This window comes from Coffea arabica, chromosome 8c (genome assembly GCF_036785885.1).
Source record: "Coffea arabica cultivar ET-39 chromosome 8c, Coffea Arabica ET-39 HiFi, whole genome shotgun sequence".
Classification (NCBI taxonomy): domain Eukaryota; kingdom Viridiplantae; phylum Streptophyta; class Magnoliopsida; order Gentianales; family Rubiaceae; genus Coffea; species Coffea arabica.
Window position 1 is genome coordinate 35,589,263 of NC_092325.1, and position 22,364 is coordinate 35,611,626.

The following is a 22,364-nucleotide window of genomic DNA, read 5'->3' on the forward strand; positions in this document are numbered from 1 at the left end:
GAAAAATCAAAAAATGGATAATTTATGGACGATAGCCAAAAAGAGCTGGCGTTTTATTCAAGAACTTGTTTAATTTCATTTAATCCCATAAATAAATTTGTTGACGTAAATCGATTTTATTGTAAAGGCAAGCCATAAAAGGCTGGTCTTATATTGTACTCGAGTTTATTTTTATAAATTTATCCGATAAATAAATTTAGTTATAGGAAAAAGGATTCTCTGTTGTTGCCTGGAGGAAAGCCATAAAGAGTTCAGAAACATTAACGTAAATCGATTTGATTTTTATTTTAGCCGATAAAAAAAATTTTATTTACGCAAAAATGGGTACTCTGTTCTTATAATGGAGGAAAGCCATAAAGAACTGGTCAATTAATGTAAATCGATTTTATTGTACTTTTACCCGATAAAAAAATTAATTTATGGCAAAACGGGTACTCTGTTCTTATCTATTTCCAGGAAAGCCATAAAGAGCTGGACTTTTACGAGAAAGTGATATTTTGCAGAACATACAAGGGCCAACATAAGCTATTGTTAGGGACTCAAACCAGTAATATTAAGAGAGTACGAAGTAGCGGTCAATTCAGTGAAAAATCATAATTAATTGGTACACGCTGGTGACAAATTTGTGCAGTAAAAGGAGTTATGAACATTCTATCTTATACACTAACGGTTCGGTAGGGCGGCACAAATTGCTCCAATTTCTTCATCGCAAGCGCAGCCTTCACATGTACTCTCCTCCACGTCATCGGCATCCATAGGCCATGAAGATGTTTTCCTCTCGTGTGTCATGGCACAACAAATGGGCGTTGGGTTTAGAAACACAGGATTCTTGACCCATATCATCCTCAGCAGCGCTCGCAAATTGTCACGACAAAGTTTCACTCCCCCTTGCAAGAATCTGGATTTCTTCAACCCGCTCAGCAGTCGGATGCCTCTGCGCTTTAACTCGTCGGTACCAACAAAGATGTAAATGATTCCCAACGCATATGCAGCGTCGGGGTGGCCTGAATTGGCAGCCTCTTCGAGGCATTCCAATGCAGAGTCCACATGCTTGTCCGAAAAATAGTCAACCTAAGCAGTGCAAGGTTGATATTACACTCTTCCATAAAACTGATTGAAATAGTAACGAAAAAGTCAAAAAGTCCAGGCGGACCAGTGGCAGCGGGACAAGAATTATTTAGTCATGACCAAAGCACCTCAGTGATGAGTGGGGGTAAGGCTAATCTAGCTAAACTTAGACCCTAAACTTAAATTAAGCACAAAATAAAGAACTATCCATCTTAACAATTTTTGACCAAGAATAAGAAGCATTCTCTTCTATGTTCAAAGTCTGATCTTTTTCACTGACAAACAGGGGCACTGTTTACCCATCAAACTCAAATTGGTATTGCCACACTGATCTATTAATCACCTCCTGTATCTCAATTTCTCTACTGCCAGATTTGCCAAAATGTTCCTAGAAATGTTCATAATGTGCAAAAAGATGGGCCACAAATGAGCATCTATGAGGTTGTTTTCTACATTCCGAGTTTGCAAACTTTCTTTTGTAACTTTCTCTGCTACTCAGAATTCTTGAAGTTATCTTCATAAGCACTGCTAGCCAGAGAAAATTTCACATAATAGCAATTTTTTGTTAACTAAAAAAGAACACAAAATGTAAAGAATTGGCAATATAGAATATTGATGTCATTGATGCTGAGATAATTCTGCCCCAATACTATGATAACATATTCTTAACCAGACATGAACTTCTTTTTGACCAAAAAATGTTCAGCAGAAGCAAGGCAAGCATCTATGAAGATTCAAGCTCATAAACAGGTGGTGCACGTCATCTTAAAGTATGGGTTGTATATATCTTTTGGCTGTAAAGTTTGCAGACCAAAATCACAATGAAGTTCAAATGAAAGAGATGATGTGAGCTTAGTCTACATATTTTCAAGCAAACGGGACATCAGCGCGATGCTTACCACGCCTTTCCGATACACCGCTTCTGAATTTTTTGCATTGTCTGCACTTCTTCAGGAACCTGGACACTTTGTCGTTTTTGTGCCAGGGGACGATTTCAAACTTCTGCAGTGACACCCGCTGGTATATGGTGTCTGCGTCGGACACCTCGTTAAACAACTTACAGCTGCAAAATAAGAGAAATGATCCATTAAACTCAAACGAAAAGCACATGTCAAACAAGAATAGGCCTCTTCCTGTGTGTATTAAGAGAGTATAACGAACCATAGTTTTGCGCTAAAAAGATCAGTCGACGAAGAAGATGCGACACGTGCAAGCACCTCCGATAGCACCTCGGTCGGAAGGGAGAGGATGGAGGTAGTTGAATTCCATTTTTGTTCGTTGGCCATGTCCGGTTAACTCCTTTTACTGCCAACAGTTGAGTGAATCCGTCAAAGCCCCAAGAATGGAGTAAACTTCAAACAACACGTACTTCCTAATAAAATGCAATAATGATTAATACGGTTATATTGGAGTTCCCCAATTTCTGGGACACCGACTAACCTTAGCGATAAATGAACAGAAATGGGACAGTGGCGCCTTCTCCTGCAAATGACGCAATATTCTGTCGTCAAAAAACAGTCATCCGAAACAGTTTATTAAACCGAACAACGTATATGTCAATATGGTTAAATCATTGTAGCCGTAACAATACACCGATAGCAAGGGAACATGAACAGTCACGAAGTACACGTTCATCGTAAATTGACCGACATTCATCGCAGAGCAAAGGAGCTTCGACAGTGATAAACATTCGGAGACATACTTCGTACCTGTAATGGGTCGTCAACCAACTTCTACAAGTCGCTAGCACAGATATGGCAGACAGGTCCGCCAGGGTAAATGGCAACCAAAAGGTCGCGTCCGATGCATATACTCCCGCTACACTGACTCCTCGTATGCTGCCACGGATGTCCCAACTGGAACCCATTAATTGACAAGAGGCATAAAGAGCTGGTGTTTATTCGCCAAGTGGGGTAAAAGGCATAAAGAGCTGCTGTTTATCCTCTGTAAGGGTTTTCTCTATTATAATATGCTTATGTATTATTTTTTGTTATAAACAAATTAAATTAAAACTATAATTCAATTGAAATATGAGAGAAAATGAGTAGAGGATTGTACCTGTAATGGATTGTAACTTCTATACATAATGTAATCATAAATCAAGAATTAATACTCTTGGGAATACAAAGGGACATCCACACTTGTAGTTGTTTCATAACATTTTTTTTATGTAACTTTCACATATTTGATTTATGTTACACAGAAAACATACTAGGTTTCCTTGGGCCGCTATTTAACCAAAATTTTCCTATACAGAGCCGGTATGTTTCCCATAAAAATACGGTACAATGCATACCCTACAAAACCTGTCAATTTCCCACAAAGAGCTGGTATGTTATGCGCTATTTCTTTCTCTTTTTTAAAATAATCAACATACTAAATTTATGTTAAATACATAAATTTAACCTTCAGAAATTGGCGCCAAATAACTTCGTCTATTGCAGCTTAGGAGTAATAATTTTTTAATCACCTTCATTAGATATTAAACTTCTGTTATTCTAGTTAAGTGTAATTACCAACCACCAGATACATTTGTCAATCAGTTAACGTACGTAAATTTAAAAGGTGATATAATAATATTTTTACGAAAGGAAAACAAATAGGTTTTGTATTTAACATAAATTAAATACGTCAAAGTTTAAAAAAAAGGTGATTGCCCAGTACTATATCCGTTTTGTATAGGTTTCCTCTATTACGAGTTTCTTCCATATAATTAGTTTAATTAGTTACTTATTTTATGTTAAATAGCTAACCTACTAGTTGACCTAAAATTTATGAAAATCGGCATTTTTCCTGCCACAGCAAGGGAACTCCCCAATTTTTTGTATTGTACTTAGAACCCCTCAACTCTAGTAATCATTCTAATAATTTATTCTTCTTTGAAACTTCTACCAATACAAGGACCAAAGGGGCATCCACGGAATAAAAATACCTTGTCACAGATGAAAATAATAGTAATCAGATTTTGACTGCTGTGTTACAAAAAAACTCAAAAGTAAGGGAGGTAAGTGAAATTTTGAGAAGCTCAGGGGATGCCAGTGAAAGTATCAGAAACCTCAGGGGAGGTTTGTGAGATTATTCATATTTATTATTGTGTTCGTTCCGAAACATCAACTAAATAAGCAAACAAATGTGTTGACTACTGTTGGGGAAAACCTATTCCCTCCAACCCCCAAATTCGTGTTAAAGGACCTGTCCGTGGACACCGTGGGAAGGCAGTGTCCTTGTGTTTGGCAGGGATAAAGTTAGGCGGTGTACTGGAGGAGATTAACCTTTGCGAATGGCTTTTTCCTCTTCAACCGGATCGGCCAATAGCACGGTCTGGCCTACATTATATTACAATTGTGGTCGAAACTGTGCAGTTCGTGCTGTCTGGAAGTCTGAAGCAAACAGGGGGCGCCACTACTATCGCTGCGCTAACGCCGTGGTAAGTTCTTCGGTATAACTGATACTACAAATATTTTGGATTGCTAAGGTAGTTGTATTGCAGAGGCCCTGTCGAACGTTTATTGGCTAGTGTGATGAGTTTGCAAGAGCAACGGGGTTTGAAGTTCCCCATCCCGCCCCATCAAGTACCGCCCCCGTCACCAATACACCCGCGACAGAGGTGTCTGCCATCATAGATGAATTGAGAAGCATGCAAAGGAACGTGACGATCCTTAACATTGCTGTGGTGGCGGTTGTCCTTGTTCTGGTTCTGAAACCATGAATTAATGTGTTGCCGTTGATTGCATTCCCTCCGAACCCCCCCTGTACAGTACTGGAATATGGTGTCCATAAGGATAGAATGGGCATTTAGGCTCGTTTAAAGGGTCTTGTAATTTTGGTTGCTACTGCTGTGGCATTGCCTTTTGTCCATCCGTTGTAAACCGGTGGTTGCCGCATGTGCGACTAAGTTGGCCCAACCGGCGGAGTGTTACTGTGTAAATGGTGATTTTGCGTTATATAACATACTAGATTTCCATATTTGGTTTTTGTTTACATTGTGCATTATGTGATTTTCCGAAATGCATGTTCCCTTTGTGTGACGCCCCGAAAAAAAAATGAGTTTGAGAACCCGGAAATTTTGTAATTTTCTAGGGTTTATTTTTTTAATCGCCCGTTTTTCTACATTTTCTTGATTAGAAAAATTCCCCAGATAAACTTTATGAGCAAAAATAGTTTTAAAATGATTTTCCTAATATTGGAGAGTTTTTAGAAAATTAAGAATATATAACGGACGTGGGACCCACAAGTGCGAAAAGTTCGGAAAAATTCGACCAATTAGGTTAAATTCCGGATACTGTGTAAAATTTATCGGGTGTTAAGGGATAAGTAGAGGATGTGAATTGATTGATGTGAGAGGAAAAAAAAAAGATAAGATTGCATTTATGGAGGTGACAAGTGTCACCATTGTATTGGAAATAGCTTATGACTTACTATTCATTTTCTTGACTTTTTGACCAATTGCTTAAATATCTTAAAAATCACACAAAATTCATTCTTGTCTTCAACCTCTTGGCTGATTCTCTCTCTAGCAAAGAAGGAAGAAAAAACCTCTTCAAAGTTTGGCAATTATCTAGCTCAAATCCTCCAAAACACTTGCTTGATCTAGTTTCTACTCCATAAAACCTCTTCTTTTAGTGATAGTGAGTTGTTTGGTGAAGTTGTTTGGAAGCTTAAGGTGACAAGTAGCTCTCCCTCTTGTTTTGCTAAGGTAAGTGGTGGATGAACACCTCTCCTTCCTCTAATGATGTTCAATTCATGATTAGTGGTGTTATAAGATGCAATTTCATGGATTATTTCTTGAGTTTGGTTGAATTGGTGAAGTTTTATTATTTTTGGGGATTTTTCTGTTTTCATAGGGATATGATTGGGTGGTCATGTATGATGATTGGAAATGATGTTTAATGACTCTAGGAGGTGGAAAAAGTGATTAAGTGCAATCAATTTCTGTTTTGGAAGAAATTTCAGAAAATTAGGTTTTGTAGTTCTTCATTCTGCCCGAATTTATTGCACCATGTTAGAGGCCGAATTGGACTTTGCTCAAAACATGAAAGTTGTAGGTATTGATGGGTTTGAAGTGCCTGTAAAATTTCAGGCCATTTGGATTAGTGTAGAGTGAGATATGCCGATTTTACTGTTGCTGTTCTGGGTTGATCAGAATGCGAAAACTGCACTTGTAATTGGCCATTTTGACTGGAATTGCTTTGGATTTAGGTGTTGGTGTCTTCTGATGAAATGTATCTGGATGTCTTAGCTACCATATGCCTTTGGAATTTCGGCATTTGGACCTATATAGACTGAGTTATAGTAATTACAGCATTATGTGATTTGTAAACCTGTTTTTGGTGTTTCCGGTTGAGTACTTGGCACATTTGACCTAGTTGTGCTAGGATTTGGACTGAGTGGCCTTCTACATTGTTGTAGACCTATCTCTTATCTTCGAAACGGTGGGTCTTGCACCTTCTTCCGACAATCATAACGCCTTTGGTACCATTACCGCAAAATGACGTCAAAACTGTTTTTCTGGTTTTGAGCTTAAGTTTCATTTCCGGATTTTTTTTTCCCCTAGCTTGACTTGCACTAGTATTACTTGGAGCTTGCTGAATGACTATGGATGAACTTGTTGTTGTGTGTGTACCTTTGGGACTGGCTGAGGAAATAATGAAGCCATGATGGCTGGAAAAGTTAGCAAATGTAGGGGAAGTGCTGTCCGAACTTTTAAAGGATTTGTTTGCATTGAGTTTGTGATCTAAGACTTGGGTTTGAGTAAGGCAATGATACATGATGGATGATTTCTGAGCCATTGAGGTGAGTGACCTCAAACTATTTCTGAAGTTACTTTTGTACCGTTTTCTTGCATTATTTACTTTTAAACTATTTCCAAAGTTACTTTTGAACTGTTTTCTTGCATATCATGCGTGCTTGCATATGAGTGTTCCTTGTTTGCTGTAATTCTTGACTTATTGGCTTGTTATTATTGATTGATAATGTGTTAAGTGCTTTCGATGATTGTTAAAACGAGTTTTCTAGGCGAGTGTGTACTTTATCGCACTCGACCTAAATAAATATGAAATTTTCAATGATTAATGATTAAATGCTAGTTGCGCATGATGTAAGCCTTTGGGCTGAATTGGCCACTGCCCTTTGTTACCGATCGACTCGAGCCAGAAGCGGACTCGGTCGGGCGATATGGTGACCCTGGGTGAATTTGGTATACTCGAGTATTACCTTGTAGTCCGGCTACGTTCGGATGGGTGGAGTCCGGCCAACGTCGGATGGGTGGAGTCCGGTCAACGTCCGGAAAAGGGGATGAACGAATAAAAAGATGAACGAGGGTTTATTTATAAAAATGAAATTTTCAAATAATTGGAGGAATAAGGGGAAATGTCAGGGGAACGAACAAATGAATCGCTCCATGTGAGCGGTATCCTTTTAATGAATATGTTACTATCGCTTTCCATTGTAATTGTTTCTTGAATTATTGATTATTGATGGTTAATGTGTTGGCTTTGTTATGAAATTTCATGTTTGGAACCTTATTGAGATTTTAGCTCATTGAGCTTTGTGGAATTACCATGTGGTGTCATTTTCTGCTTTTGTTTTACTCTCACTGTGCAAATGTTGACCTGTAACAAAATTTCATTTTTACCCCCGGTTACTTATTAAACTTCTAAAACATTACAATGATTTCACTGGCTCACGAGAGCAAAAATACGTACATCTGATTTCTGAACCATGACATCAATGAAATGAATTTTTGTGAAAACTATTTGATTACTGATTTTACTGGTTACTCACTGGGCTTTTAGCTCACCCCAAAAATGTTTTATTTCCCCCCCCACAGGGCTCAAGGCGAAGGAAGGGCTTGTTGTGCTTATTCACGTGACTGGATGGCTTATATCGTGTACAGTTTAAGTTTGGATCTATTTTATGTACGAGTTGGTCTTGTATAAATATTTGAAATTGATATGGATGTAAATATACATTCCACGATTGGAATCAGTTTCCGCTGCATTTGTGACATGTAATTATTGGAGACTTGGATGTATGTTTGTGGACCATGTGATGTATATTTGAGATTTATATTGTAATTCATTTGAGAATTGTAGTGATCGACTGAGTCCCGGCGAGAGTTGGACAGGCGGCCCGCCGAACCCTCTGGTTCGCCTTAGGGGGAGGTGGGGCTGTCACACTTTGTCCCCCGAAATGTGTGTGCGGATGAGGTACTAGGGATCGTTGATTGATCGATGAACGTTATTAGTCATTGCGATGGCAACCGCTGCGTTGTTAAATATGAACTTCAGTTTAGCCAGCCAACTGAACAACCTGAAGCTTACGTACAACCAATTGGGATGTGGCACAGAATTGTGTTGTTTTATCACAGCGAAATGTGTGGAGTTGAACGACGAAACAAGTTCTTACTTATATATTTGGATTTAAGTACCTCCGCTTACATATCCGACAAACGGTGCACTTCTAATTTTCAGGCCTTGCATATTATCATCCCCTAACCCCTACCCTTCATACGCTTACAATCAAAACCATGCATGGTACGCCCAACAACAGCAAGGGCCATGAACAAGAAACCACCCACCATCCAAATATGATGTTGAACAAAAAAATTAAAAGCACACCGTTGTACCTGCGACCGTTCACTCGAAACGCTCCACAATAAGACCAAACATAGGGTTTAACGAGGCAACCGTGGTAGCTACCCTGAGAAAGCTGCGGTATTTTTTGCGCCCCACAGTGAGGAGAAGGCTGTCAATAACATCTCTGTCTTCAAACGTGATCTCTACAGCTGATGGATTCCAGCAAATGGTTGCGGTGTGAAGGTTGTCCGCAATGGCAACGTTGCGTGTCATACTGGCGGGATACCCCTGTTCAGCCAGAAACCGTGTTACAGACCAGTCTTGAAAGTTGGCGCCGAAGAGGATCCATACGTCCGTATGGAGCAGGGGTTTTAGACCGAGGAAATGTGCAACAAATTCCTTCTTGCCCACAAACCAGGCATTGTAGGTCATGATGTAAAACGCCTTCAAGTTCTGCATAAGGGGGAGTGGACGACGGCGCCACTTGACCAGCAACCGGAATACTTCCTCGTTCGCAATGGGGTTGCGAACGGGGATGCAAGACACCAGCATCGACTGCGAAAACTCCGCTCCGGGAAACCTGTCTAACCGAACCAGCGCTTCCTCAATGATCTACTTCACTCCAATGTGGTGAACTGGTAAGACCTCATCTTGAAAGTAGCCGACCATGCCTCCGTTGTTGAGGACATGTATTTCAGGAAGTCGTCCAAGTGCCATGAGTCAGTCTGGAAAAGGATTATGTTACGAGGAGGCTGGTCGGTTCAGGGGTTACAACATACAGAACGAAGCGAATCTTTCGTATAGTTACATGTTACAGGTGGTAAAGAAAGATGCGAAACTTATAGAACGTGGTTGTAGAAGCTGAAGCGGCATGCAATAGCGAAAGCTGTTGTGCGAAACCAATGCGGGGGTGAATGGGCATGCAAGCAAGATGTTTAGTTGTGTGAAGCTTTTATAGGAGGAGAAATGGATGACGGAGCTGAGTTTAAATGGAGGAGCTTGCAGTGCATCGACTGAGTGGTTAACAGTAGTTTGGCCTCTATAATGATTCCTTTTCCGGACTACGGTTAACGAACCAAAGTTAGGTTAGTGCGATAATAAGTCACAGTTGGCATTGCATCTAAATTTTTATTTGGGATAAATACAAGAACCAAATCGCATGCATATTTCTGAATTACACTACTCCGTTGTAGAAGACCAGCTGTGGACGGGTTCGGTAGGGATATGAGAACAGAGGACCCATTTCACGTAAACAGACATGTTTTTACGAATACAATAATAACAATGATTTTTCGAAGAAAATACCAGCCTTTTATGTGTTTCCGCCATTACAACAACAGGGTACATGGATGTCCCTTCTACAAAAACATTTGGTCGAATAACAATGCAACCGTTTTCGAAGAAAATAGCAGCTGGATGAAAAGCATTCCTCCATTACAACAAAAGAGTACCCATTGTTCCATACACAAGAACAATGGAAGGGATAAAAAAAATATTTTTTGAATAAAACACCAGCTCTTATAGAATTCGGAGTATCGTCCCTCCAAAATAATTTTAGAAGGTTAAAAGACCAGCTCTTTAAGTATTTCCTACTGCAGTAAGTGTTGACTACCCGTTTTTCGAAAACACGTTATGAAGTTGGGATGACATAAAATGCCAGGCAGTTCTCGCATAAAACACCGGCCATACTTGGCTTTCCTCCATTCAAGTCAACAAATACGTTTCGTAATCTAGGTCGAATGGGGCATGCAAGAGACTTTTTTTTTTAATCATAATACATTTGTATCAGTTACTGTATCTTTTGCTCTTTATGTTGGATGGGAGCCTACGGAAGCGGTAGTATGAGTTAGTGGGTTAATAAGACCCAACTAGGTTCAACAACTGGTGTAAGGCACAGCTGTTATATTTTTTAAGGCGGCATAAAATTTGGCTCCGGTGATCATACGAGTCACATGGCTTACAAGGAGCTCATGTTAGACAGTAAAATTGCCTCGGTTGGTGTGTGCGGTTGGAGAAGCCTTCACAATGGAGCTCATGACAAGACTGGCGCCAGTCTTGCTTATTAGACAAGCCTTCACAGAGTTATACGGTTGGCAGATGAAGAACGGTCGAACGTCAAAGTTGGTCCAGCTTTAACTCACATTCCAATGTGAGATTTCATAGTTTTTCAATGACTACTGAGCATGGCCCTTCACATATGCTTTGGGGTGGAACACTGGCGCCTGGCGGACGAAATCGCCATTGAACTATGGCGAAAGGACGAAACCATTTCCCCCCCTTGAAATTTAGTCCGATATTTACCGGCCATATGCACTGTGCAACACATCAGCAAATTCTTTTTCTTTACATTTGATAAACGTAAGTGTTAGTATTTCACATTTCGTGGCTTGTGCAGATTAGCGAAAGACTTAAAGAGTTGGGTTCATTGGTCAAATGGGTTTCTGTAACACAGATGTTTGCAAGGGTAGAATGAGCGATGTTGTTCATTTTACTTTGTCATGGTCCCCAACGAGTTGACTCTGTAAATTGAAATTTACAAATTCGCCTGCTAAATCATTCAAAAAAAGTTTCATTATGCTCCTTAATTATCCAATTAACACGTCCTAAGCCCGGGATTGTATTGAAAATGAAAATAATATTTTTACATCTTTTTATATTGTGGTACAGAATAATAAATAAAATATATATACATGTGTATATATGTATATATATACAAAAATTTTGAAATAAGTGATGCATGACATGCTTAAAAAAATGTAATGTATAATGATTTCGGGTAACCCGTGGTGACCTGATATGACCGATTTACGAATTAAAACTAATTTAATAAACATAAAAATTATTTTATCTAACTAAACTAAATCATTCTTTTTTTCCAAAGGCATTAATTACTTAATCCTAAATGAATTTATTTAACTTGTGTGAAGTTAAAAGTTTTATATTTGGAACCCTAATATATTATGTTATTTTTTAGATTTATGCTGTTTTAATTTATTTTATATTTGGTTTGGGATAAACACTTTTATGGTGTTTAATTTATTTTAGATTTGGGTTGAAATTATTTATGTAAATTTCTATTACTTCATGATGCTAATAATTTTGTGACAAATTGATTATATTAGAAATTACAGTGATAAATTAATAAATTAAAATTAAGGTTCGGTCATTTCGGGTCGACCCGCCAACCTGAAAGTTTTCGGGTTCATGTCAGGTACCCTGATCCGTTTCGGGTTGGCGGGTAGGGTTCGTGTCAGCAGTTTTTTTGTTATACCTACGCCTCAACCCAACCTGCCAACCCAAACCCGACCCTATTGCACCCCTAGTAAGTGGTATGTCGTGGTCATAAAATTGTTGACTTCAAATATTTACAGTAGCCGTTCCAATAAATCTGAACACAAGTTTAAAAAAAATGGTGTTGTTTACTGATATGTTCGGCTGAGTTTTCAAAAATGTGAAAACGCATCTTCATTTCCTTCTTCGTTTATCTGTCCCCTATCCATCAGACGCCTCCTAGTACTTTCATATCTTATATCATGGTACAACTCTCTCTAAATATGCGAAGTTGGTTTGAAATTGACAAGTGGAAGGGTAAATAATAGGAAAGCATTGTCAAACTTATTAGTAACAGAAAAAACTTAGCTGTTAATATTTGTAGAAGTTAACTTAATCATCTTAAATAAAAGAATATTGTTAAAATAGCAAATAAAAGGGAAATAATGTCATGCATTTAAAAGATCAAGAAACATGGCAGTATTAAAATCCAAAGTAGTGCGTACAATAGTGTGATAAAACTAATATTGGTATGGAAAGAATTTAAAAATGGTACCATTAGAGAACATTATAGATCAGTACAGAGAGATTATACACTCCACATTAAAAAAAGTAACATTATACTTTAAGAGAAAGATTCATATTTCTTCTACTTTTAATGTCTCTTTTGGGTATATACTATTTGATATTTTTTTTGTCATTTTTTGCGTCTTCATCCGCAACCTTTGCTTATTGGTTTTCTCACCTATTTCTTCTTCATCTGACTTTCTTTTTTGCCCAAAAGAGGTATGTGATGCTGTGAAAATTTTTCCCCAAATCTAAACAAACAATTTTTTAGTGTTTTATTTTTTATTTTTCCTGTCACTACTTTTTGATATTTTAATTTTTGGAAAAATAATAAACTAAGGTTGACAACAAGACGAGTGGTGATTACATGAACAATTTTTAGGCTAACAATGAAAGAATTGTAACTACTTTTCCCTCATAAAATAAATAACATCATTATGCATATTACCAACCCTTTTTTTTTAAATTGTTATTTCATAATAGGGTGATAGTACTACAATAGAGGACAACAAAATCTAATAAATGAAAATCGAAGGTAAACGAGGATCAGGAAGAAAAAAATGATGCTTATTAAATTAAAAAATAATCAGAATCTCTTAATTTATGGATAGGTAATTATATTTTAATTTATATAAAGTTTATTAATTGTGAAAATTGCTTACAAAATGGATAAGGTGGATGACGTGTAAAATAATTGTTAGGGCTAGCGATTTAGAATTCGAAGATAATATTTTATATCTCTTCATTCAACATTTTGAATCACTAGCTTGTATCCATGATAGGTAGTTAATTTTCATGGTTTTAATTTTAGCAAATGATAGCTTCGACATAAAAGAAGTGCAAAATTAGATTTAAGAATCTTTTACTTAAACTGGTTCTATATGACTTACTCTTATCCTTTTCTATTGCCCATAATGATAGATAATGTAATTAGAGTTTGAGCTGATTGTTAGGCATAGAAATGGACACGTCATTACTTTTTGGCTAAAGAAGTTAATCATATTTTGTTCATTTGACTAGCTAAAACAATTGCAGTTTTCAAAGGAATGCATTTGGTGGTGCAAGTTAGTATTGAGGCTTTCAGCTTAGAGTGTCACTTTACAAAATATTATTACAAAATTTAATTTTGATTAAGAAGAGATATTTGCAATCAAACAAATTGTTGGATTTCAAATTGCATATGTAGATTTACAAATATGCCAATTCATGTTTTTATTTAAACTTGCTATACATATTCTATAACTATTTCGTTAGATAATGTTTTCATCTATTTGTAATGCTATTAGACATGATTTAAATGGATAGATTAACTCGCTATTTCTCTCAAAAAAGAAAGAAAAATATGCAAGTTTGTAATTTTTTTTTTTTATGTTGGAGATAGTGACAGGTTTTTTGTGGCTTTCTATATAGTTTCTAATTATTAAAATTTTGGAAACATTATCGCTACTCTTTATTTAATTACAACTAAAACTATGCTACTATTAAACGGATAATGCACTCATAATGGATTCCTTTTCTTTTCTGGGTTGGTATCATTACGTACACATAATATTGGTTAAAATTTCTTTTTCCAAATATGATATACTTGGGTTAACTTTATATATGAAATTTCTTTTCACGGCAAATTTTAATTGTTTTTATACTTAATATTTTTCCTATATTTCTATTCATTATGTAGTTTAACATTTGTTGCTATTTATTTAACTAATGTTGTACACGGCCCTGGCTGTGCGTTGCACAGCCGAGTACCTCTACTATGAAATTATGTGGAATGTTATTTTGATTTCAAATATTAACCCGTGTCACATAGTAGTGTCATTGGAGTTGTGGCAACCCGTATTCGTTTATCGTCCGGACCATCCATTACAGTTGCTTTTCAATTTTAGCTGTTAATGTCCCAAAATTGCGGTTTGTGTTTTTAAATTCAAAATTTTTCATCTTTTCTTTCTAATCCCCAATTTTCCCCCTTGCTATAATGAAACGTTCGGAGACATTTAATTGCTTATGACGCGCAGGTTGGCCACCTGTTTCCTTAGGCGTCCAAGTAAAACTGAAAGGCCAATGAAAACATGCTTAGCACACGCGCCGACCGTCACTGTCACACATGTTTCCCAATTTGCAACCATACTTAGAAAGTACAAGGGCATTGCACGTCCAACCTGGCCATAGCCGTTCAAATTTCTCGCGAAGAAAGACGCCTACGCACCTACAAGGCCGCAACACTTAACAGCAAAGCTGTTCATAATCGCGGGTGGGGCGACAGGGATTTTGTGATAGGCTGCGCCGTCACAATATTCGTCCAAAATCCAACTCCAACAGCCGTGCGATGGGCAGGCTCCATCGCTACCGGCCACCGCGTGATGAAGAACACTCACAAGAACTGCTGGTTGATCGGAAAAGCCACATATCACACATTTTCCTTGCACAGGGGGTAAATGTTGCATAATCAATGTCCACAATTACTTGTGCTTATTTTGCCCTAACCCCTCATTTGGTTTATACATATATATAAATGGCTGAATTGGTTCTACATTAATGCACAGGAAGTCTATTCAATTTATCCTAGAGGGTCGTCAGTCGAAATTATGGAGTGGTGGAAGAGGTTGCCTCGTAAGGTGGCCGCGAAAGTTGTTAGTGTTGGGTTTGGGGATTTTCTGAGCCACTTGCCCGTGGCCGATAGAGATAGGAAGTTGCCTGTCGCACTTGCGGAGCGATGGTGAGACTCAACAAACTCCTTCCACTTGCCTTTTGGAGAGATGACACTGACACCCTTGGACTTCACTTGTATAACAGGTGTTGCAGTGGGCGGCTTGCCCATTCCGTGGGATTACAATGTTAGGGAAAATGCCAATTATATCAAGGAGCAATTGGGTTGGGTGCCAGCTTTTGCTTCTGCCGGTGCCATCAGAGTTACCGATATATTGTCATTCTACAAAGACAAGGCGATTGACGAGAACGACGACGTCCAGCTGGCACATCTGACTAGAGTTTTCTTTCTACACATGCTTGGCCGCACTTTACTTAGCAACACGGCCGAAACAATTCACCTGTGCTGTCTGCCTGCGCTGGAGGACGTAGAACGTATAGGGGATTATAACTGGGGAGGGGCGGGGATGGCAACCTTGTACAGATTTATGTCTGCCGTCTCCCGACGCCTGACGAAAAGCCTTGGCGGCTACAGCTTCGTTTGGGAGGTAAGTCCAGAATTGCCTTCACTCTGTGTCAATTCGACATTTCCATGTTCCGTTACACAAACTTTTCTGGCAGTTAGTGTTCATCTCGAACGGTGGACATAATTTGTACGACCACGTGTAGGTGTGGGCTTATGAAATTCTTCAGTTAATTCCGTATAAACTGAAACAGGACGAGAGGGACGTATTACCCACAATGTGGCGATGGCGCTCTTGTAATAGAGCCAACCGACAATCACCGTCTACGGTCGAACATTTTCGCCGCGCAATTGACACCATTAACCCGGAAAACGTTAGTTCCCGTACTTAGAACATCCAATAGTTTCTACCGCTGAAGTGTTATTTTGATGTTATGAATTTGTTCCGCCTGTTGAACAAACCAAAGGTACTTACGCTTGTTAATTGTGTGTCATAGGTCAACTGGCTGCCCTTCCCTGCAATGGCATTGCCGAGTCGGTATCTCAAATCCAAGGAACTAACTGCAACGAGATTGCTTTTGGATGGCCCCATGGGAAGATTTTACTACCTGGGCGAGAGGGTTATTAGGCAGGTGTATGCATGTGTATGTGCAAAGCAACCTCCCTATCGGCCATCAGATATGTACAGCACTGATACAATTTCGGGAAACAGGCTACATGATGTGCTTCATGGACTGCCCATTGCAAGCCTATACCCTGATCCCCCTCCATATGCTACGTATGACGAGTTTGTGCGCAGCAGGCTAATGAAACCAATGACTTCCTCCACGTTGGCACCCAATGGGAAGGAGTGCGTAATTCATATGTGTGACCAGTTGCCACTAAGTAAGGCTACAACACCGTCACTGAAACATCTAATTAATTACCTTCCCTGGTCTGTTTTGTGCATACAAACTGATGGATCACTGGAGCAAGAGGGCATTCACAGAGTTGGTGGCGATATAATAGGGTTGCCTCTTCCATGTGCTGTTGGTGATGTGGTATGGCATTCTTCGTATTGTACTTCACCCGCCATTTAATTTGCGCAATTTGTGTAAAATTAATACACCCATTTGTTTCCGCTTAGGTGCCTAGACACTGGTACGAGGACCTGCTTGTTCAGTGCATGGGCCTGAGAAAGAAAGTCTTAGAAAAAAGTGCAGAAATATTTCGTTTGGCATCCAATGTGTCGGACAACTCACAAGTGGTGGACCAAAGGTTACGTCAAATACAGGTAATTTTGGAAAGTGAATTGAAGCTCCAAAAGGCGACAGGGAAACGCTGCCTTCGCGGTGGACTTGGTGGACGGGAATCCTGTGTTTGTAAGCGTCCGAACACAAGTGCCGGGACGCAGACATTTACGGATGAACTTGGTAGAGGCAAAGCTCACGAATGTCAGGGAATTCATAATGCCAAAGACTGAGCACCCATGGCCCCTAACCGCAAACAAGGTTGTGTAGCCGGAGGAATGAGTATGCAAACTACTTGGGAGTCCCCACCAACAAAGCCAAGCTGTGAGCAATCGCCACGTGTGTTGTGTAATTCTGACAATTTTAAACTTGAACACAGAATATGTTAACAGTTGACAGATAATTCCCACAACTAATTTAGTCCTGTTCTTATTTTTCGTCTGTCCCAGATTGTTCTTCACCTGCAATTGAAGTTTGCAGTGAAATTAAATATTTACAACAAAACAATTTAAATGGAACTTGTTGTTACTATAAATCTATCACATTTAATGCTTTACATTTTTCCAACTTATTTATATCATGACACAAAAGTCTTTTGTATGAATGCAACACGATATATAAGCAGGGTTTCAATTCACTGCGCTAGTTAACCAATTTTTCATATATAAACAAATTTACTAAAATTAAAATAGCGTATTTCAAAGTTGCGCTTCTATTTCGAAGTCAATTACTCTTAAACAACTAGTACTTAACTCATATAATGGAACAAACCCGTAAAGAACTGGTATATTATAGCAAACAATTTATTTTGTTTACTTTAAAATGTTTCATTTATATTAAATAATTCAAAAAATGCTAGTTTTCCTTTCGTAAACATGTTTCTGTAACGGCTTTTGAATTGTATTTGTAAATTTTTAAGTATTTAACAAAATACTTAAAATATTTATAATGAAATGTTCATACAAAACGTGGTACTTCATTCATGTAATACAAAAAAGCCATAAAGAATTGGTACTTTATGGGACATTTCCTTTTTAAACTATTTTTGACTTATATTACGTAGATAACCTACCATTTTTTTGTTTCATAACAAATTACTGTACCATTTTTTTAATGTAACTTCAAAACATTTCTAACTGAAATAGCAGCCACAATAATGGCACAAAAATGGTGCCTTACTCCCTAATCCAGCTTTACTTCATGTATTACTCTCTAAGTTTGTGACATTGTTGTTAGGCTTCATTAATCACTGTAGATGCCTTTTTCTCCAACTAAATGGTAAATAATAAACCCCCAACATCAGTAATAAATCCCAACTTCATACCATATATTTGTAATTTTGGCCTTCATGATGTCAGCTAAGGGACCCAATAACTCAAAGGCAACGGAGGTCAGTCAAATTTTGACAACCTCAGGGGGTGCTAGTGAAAGTGTCAGAAATCTCAGGGGAGGTTTCTTAAATTATCCCTAATAAATATATTACAAACCACATCGTAATTGATAGTTATTGGCTAATTAAATATATTAGTACAAATGTATTAGTAAAGTTACTCGAACTAATTAATAATTTCTATTAGTACATTTGTATAATTAGTAGTATAATTTATAATATTAATTATATTACATAAATTAATATACATATATACATATAACTGATAATACCATTGTTATTGGTGCACTGAAGAGACACATAAGCATTGTGAGCAATGAAAATAGATGGGGAGAAACAGATGTTACTGTTCCTACACCTGAATGGAACGATGGGCAAGAGAAAAGGCGTTGGGCCTTACGGTCATTGGTTAGGATAGCAAGGAGAGGAACAAACAGCCCATATCGTAAAAGCAGTTTATAGCAGCAGCGTAAGGCACCAGTTTACAAAAGCTGGGCAACTGAAGCTGATTCCCAAGTACCCACTAAGGAAACGTCTATCCCACGAAGAGATTTTGCGCAACATACGCTTTCACTTAATTTCCTATTTACAAAAAAGGAACAACTTTGGTTCCTCTAATAAACAATTTGTCAACTACTTACTCTCCTATTAACCTATAAACAAGAGTTGCCGGCTTTTGAGGATTGCTCGGGGTTAAGGTTCGTATAAACTGTCAAAAAGTCTTACTGGCTTGACAAAAAAAATATTAACCAAGTGCAGTAGCACTATTTGCTACTGCAGTGCTTACGACGCAACCTTCGGTGGAACTACAATGACTTACCCATCTAGACCTAGCAACCTTGAATACTCTTCACCCCACCGATACATAACAAAAGACAATCCCTCAAGCCGGTGTTGCTCTGTAACCTGTCTGTCGTCACGGCTGCTACTTCCATGCACAACCATACCATCTCTTTCAACCTCTGCATTTCACACATTGTATAAGAATATATAATAGGATTTACACACGCAATAGCAGTGAAATAAGAACAACAAAGCCATTTACCAACAGGTACTGCATCAGTACAATGACTGTTTACTATCTTTCAGTGGCTGTGGTCATAACAGCTTACAATGGCCCATGACACATTCAAACTTACATTATTTACACTTCAATGGTAACGGAATCAAATTTTTTTAAACACCACCACAACCTGTACCCAGCATACCCCACATTCACGAATACCTTGTAGCCTTCTCATGCTCAAAACAAATTAATGCGAAGGAAAGATACAAACTGTTCCCCTTCTACAATTTCGTACTTGTTTCATGGAAACACTACTCTTGCACCTCTACTCACCAAAACCTGTCTTATTTATTGCGTAACTGCAAATCGAAGCATCACAACAGTAGTGCCTCATCTTTCTCCTGGACTTCTTTGTTGGCCACCTGTGTCCCTTCCACCGCTACCCTGTGGTTGTGGTACAAATGCTTGTCCTCTCCATTCGCCTGAGTCGCTCCAACCCGTACCAATTTCAAATGATTTTTCCAGCGAGTCATCCAAACAATTTTCCATATAATTATCATGAACTGCTGTGTTGTGCGAATTTTTTTTGTATGGGCATGTTCGTTGGTTGTGCCCTGCCTGCAATCTTCAACCCATATATCACATATCAAATAATTTGTGACTACAAGTAATCACGTCAACTAAGCACAATGCTAACATTACACCACTTCAACTTTCTTGCATTGCCAATAACTTTGGATGCACTTTTAATTATGTTTTTATTTGCTACTGTTGATAATAAGAACGAAAAATACCCACTTCTTCATTATTACCTTTACTGTCCACTTCATGTATTTTATCAATTAACTACTGTATAACTACGTATGCAATTCCGATAGTACCTGTAATGACCACACTTTCTTTTCTTCTTTGCTTCTACATGCTTGTGATCACCTTTAGATCGTGACACCCTGGGATCTAACAGCCCGAATGTTCTTCTACTTCTATCGTTCCTCACTCTTGAATCCATTGCAAATCCGTCTCCCCCATATTCCCTGTCAATCCACTTCTCCTTTAGGTCCACAGAATGCTTGTCAAACATCTGCTGCAGGTCATTAAACGCGTCATCCATGTAGGAGGCATAGTAACACATAGTATTACAGCTGGACTTTAAAGTGCCATATCTGGCCATTTGTGTCAGTTGTTCGTCTGCAACAAATGCTTTCATTCCATTATTAGTACAGTAAACTCCCTTTGTCCACCGCTTCGAAATGCATGCTTCTGGGATCCTGTTCATTCCTTCTACCACCATCAAGCGAAACATGTGAGCACAAGGAATCCCCTTTGACTCGAATTTCATGCAAGAGCAGATTAGATTCTCCATTGACCTATCATAATCCACCCTCCAACTTATTCCGTGTCCACCATATTTCGAGTAATAATACGTACGACTCCCTCCATCCTCGCTCCAGCCCTCAGAAATTAGAAGTCCTTGCCTGTTCAAATGCTTCCTCACCATGAAAAACACATTCCTTGTAAACACCTCCGCTGCACTCCCCTCTAATTCGGGCAGGATTGTGGTTAACACTGGTTTTGTGTTTTCGCTTGTGTGAATTGCTTTGCTCTCAGTATGTTGAAGCCATGCTATTGCCAAATCAAAACTTCTAACGAATTCATATAGTCGCATTTTTTTATTCAAGTACTCATTCAAAAAAGCATTCATTTTCTCACACCTATGAGTACTTCTCATACCTGCAAAAAAATGACCGCGTAAATAGGCCTCTACCCATAACCTTCTCCTACGGTACAACTTCTTCACCCACTCATTCTCTACCACCCCACATTCATTAACCAACCTAACCCACCGATCCTCAAACTCAAGAGTGCTACACTTTCTCTCCATCAGGTTATACAACCTGTTATTAAACTCCTCGCAGCGAATATTACTCCGTGCATTTCTATGCAAGTGCCACGAACATAGCCTGTGACAAGCATCTGGGAGAAGATTCTTTATGGCTCTTCGCATTGCACTGTCCCCATCTGTCATCACTGCTACTGGCTTTCTACCTTTCATAGCCTCTACAACTGTACTTAGCACCCATTCATATGTTTCAATCCTCTCATCTGATAGCAGTGCACAGCCAAAAATAGTATTGTTCAAATGGTTGTTTACCCCTGCAAGTACAACTAGTGGCTTGCGGTATTTATTTGTTTTGTATGTTGTATCAAACACCAATACATCTCCAAATACACTGAAGTCCGCACGAGATTTAGAATCTGCCCAAAACAACCTTGCCAATCTTCCTTTGTTATCTACATGATATTTATAAAAGAACATCTCATCGGCATCCTTCTTCGCTGCCAAGAACCCAAGTGCCCCTTCTGCATCGCCATTAAAAATATCTTTTCTACGTTCCTCGTCCATTCGGTTATACAGATCCTTAATGCAACATCCCACGTTACTATACCCTCCAGCTTTGATAACAAAATGTTTCATTATCTGGCATATTCTGGCCCCAACCAACTTTAGACTTTTTGCCTGCACATATTCAGCATCGCTCACTTTTCTATGCGACCTAATGTGTTGCACACTTGCCTCTGATGCCAGCGGGTGATTGTGCTCCATAATGAAGCGTGTCACCACATACTTTACCGATTCTATGTCATATTTCACGCGAAAGCAAGCCCTACACGCGGTTCTTGTGATTGGTTTTGCTTCTCTTTTCCGGTCTTCATAATTAAACCACTTTTCATTCCTATAACCTTCACAGCAACATACCCATTTTCTAAATCTTGAAATGCCATCTGCATCTCGTTTGGCATTACTTTTACGAATCCCAAATCCGCTTAGTTTCGCATACAAATTATAGAATTCCCCAGCTTCTTCTTCCGTGTCAAATGTTAATTTCATTACGTCATCCACGCCTATTGCGCCCACCAATTCATTGGCCTCCTCATCTTCGTGTCCTCCTATTGAACCACCGCTTTCTTCAATGAATGTGTCTCGGTCACACTCAGGTTCTTGGTTAAGGTCAAATGACCTTAACCTGCCGCAACCATCCATCCCCATTCTTCCGTTCTCTGTTTCCTGCACCATGTCATGAGTTTCAAAGTTATGGACAAAAGTACTCACCTTTGATTTCTCTACTTCTGTTCCACGCCGCTGCAT

At 38.7% G+C, this 22,364-nt stretch overlaps 2 protein-coding genes across 2 annotated transcripts; both read right to left on the minus strand.

Moving 5' to 3' along the window:
* Positions 1-663: 663 nt before the first annotated feature.
* Positions 664-2,354, minus strand: LOC113706022 (putative F-box protein At1g67623). The gene is made up of 4 exons (XM_072062826.1): positions 2,230-2,354; positions 2,035-2,131; positions 1,412-1,456; positions 664-1,071 (listed from the first exon to the last, which is right to left on the minus strand). Exons 1-4 carry the CDS (start codon positions 2,352-2,354, stop codon positions 664-666), a joined length of 675 nt encoding a protein of 224 aa, XP_071918927.1.
* A 16,672-nt stretch (positions 2,355-19,026) lies between these two features.
* LOC113706025 (protein FAR1-RELATED SEQUENCE 5-like) lies at positions 19,027-22,364 on the minus strand. The gene is made up of 3 exons (XM_027227921.2): positions 22,329-22,364; positions 20,150-22,283; positions 19,027-19,172 (listed from the first exon to the last, which is right to left on the minus strand). Exons 1-3 carry the CDS (start codon positions 22,362-22,364, stop codon positions 19,027-19,029), a joined length of 2,316 nt encoding a protein of 771 aa, XP_027083722.2.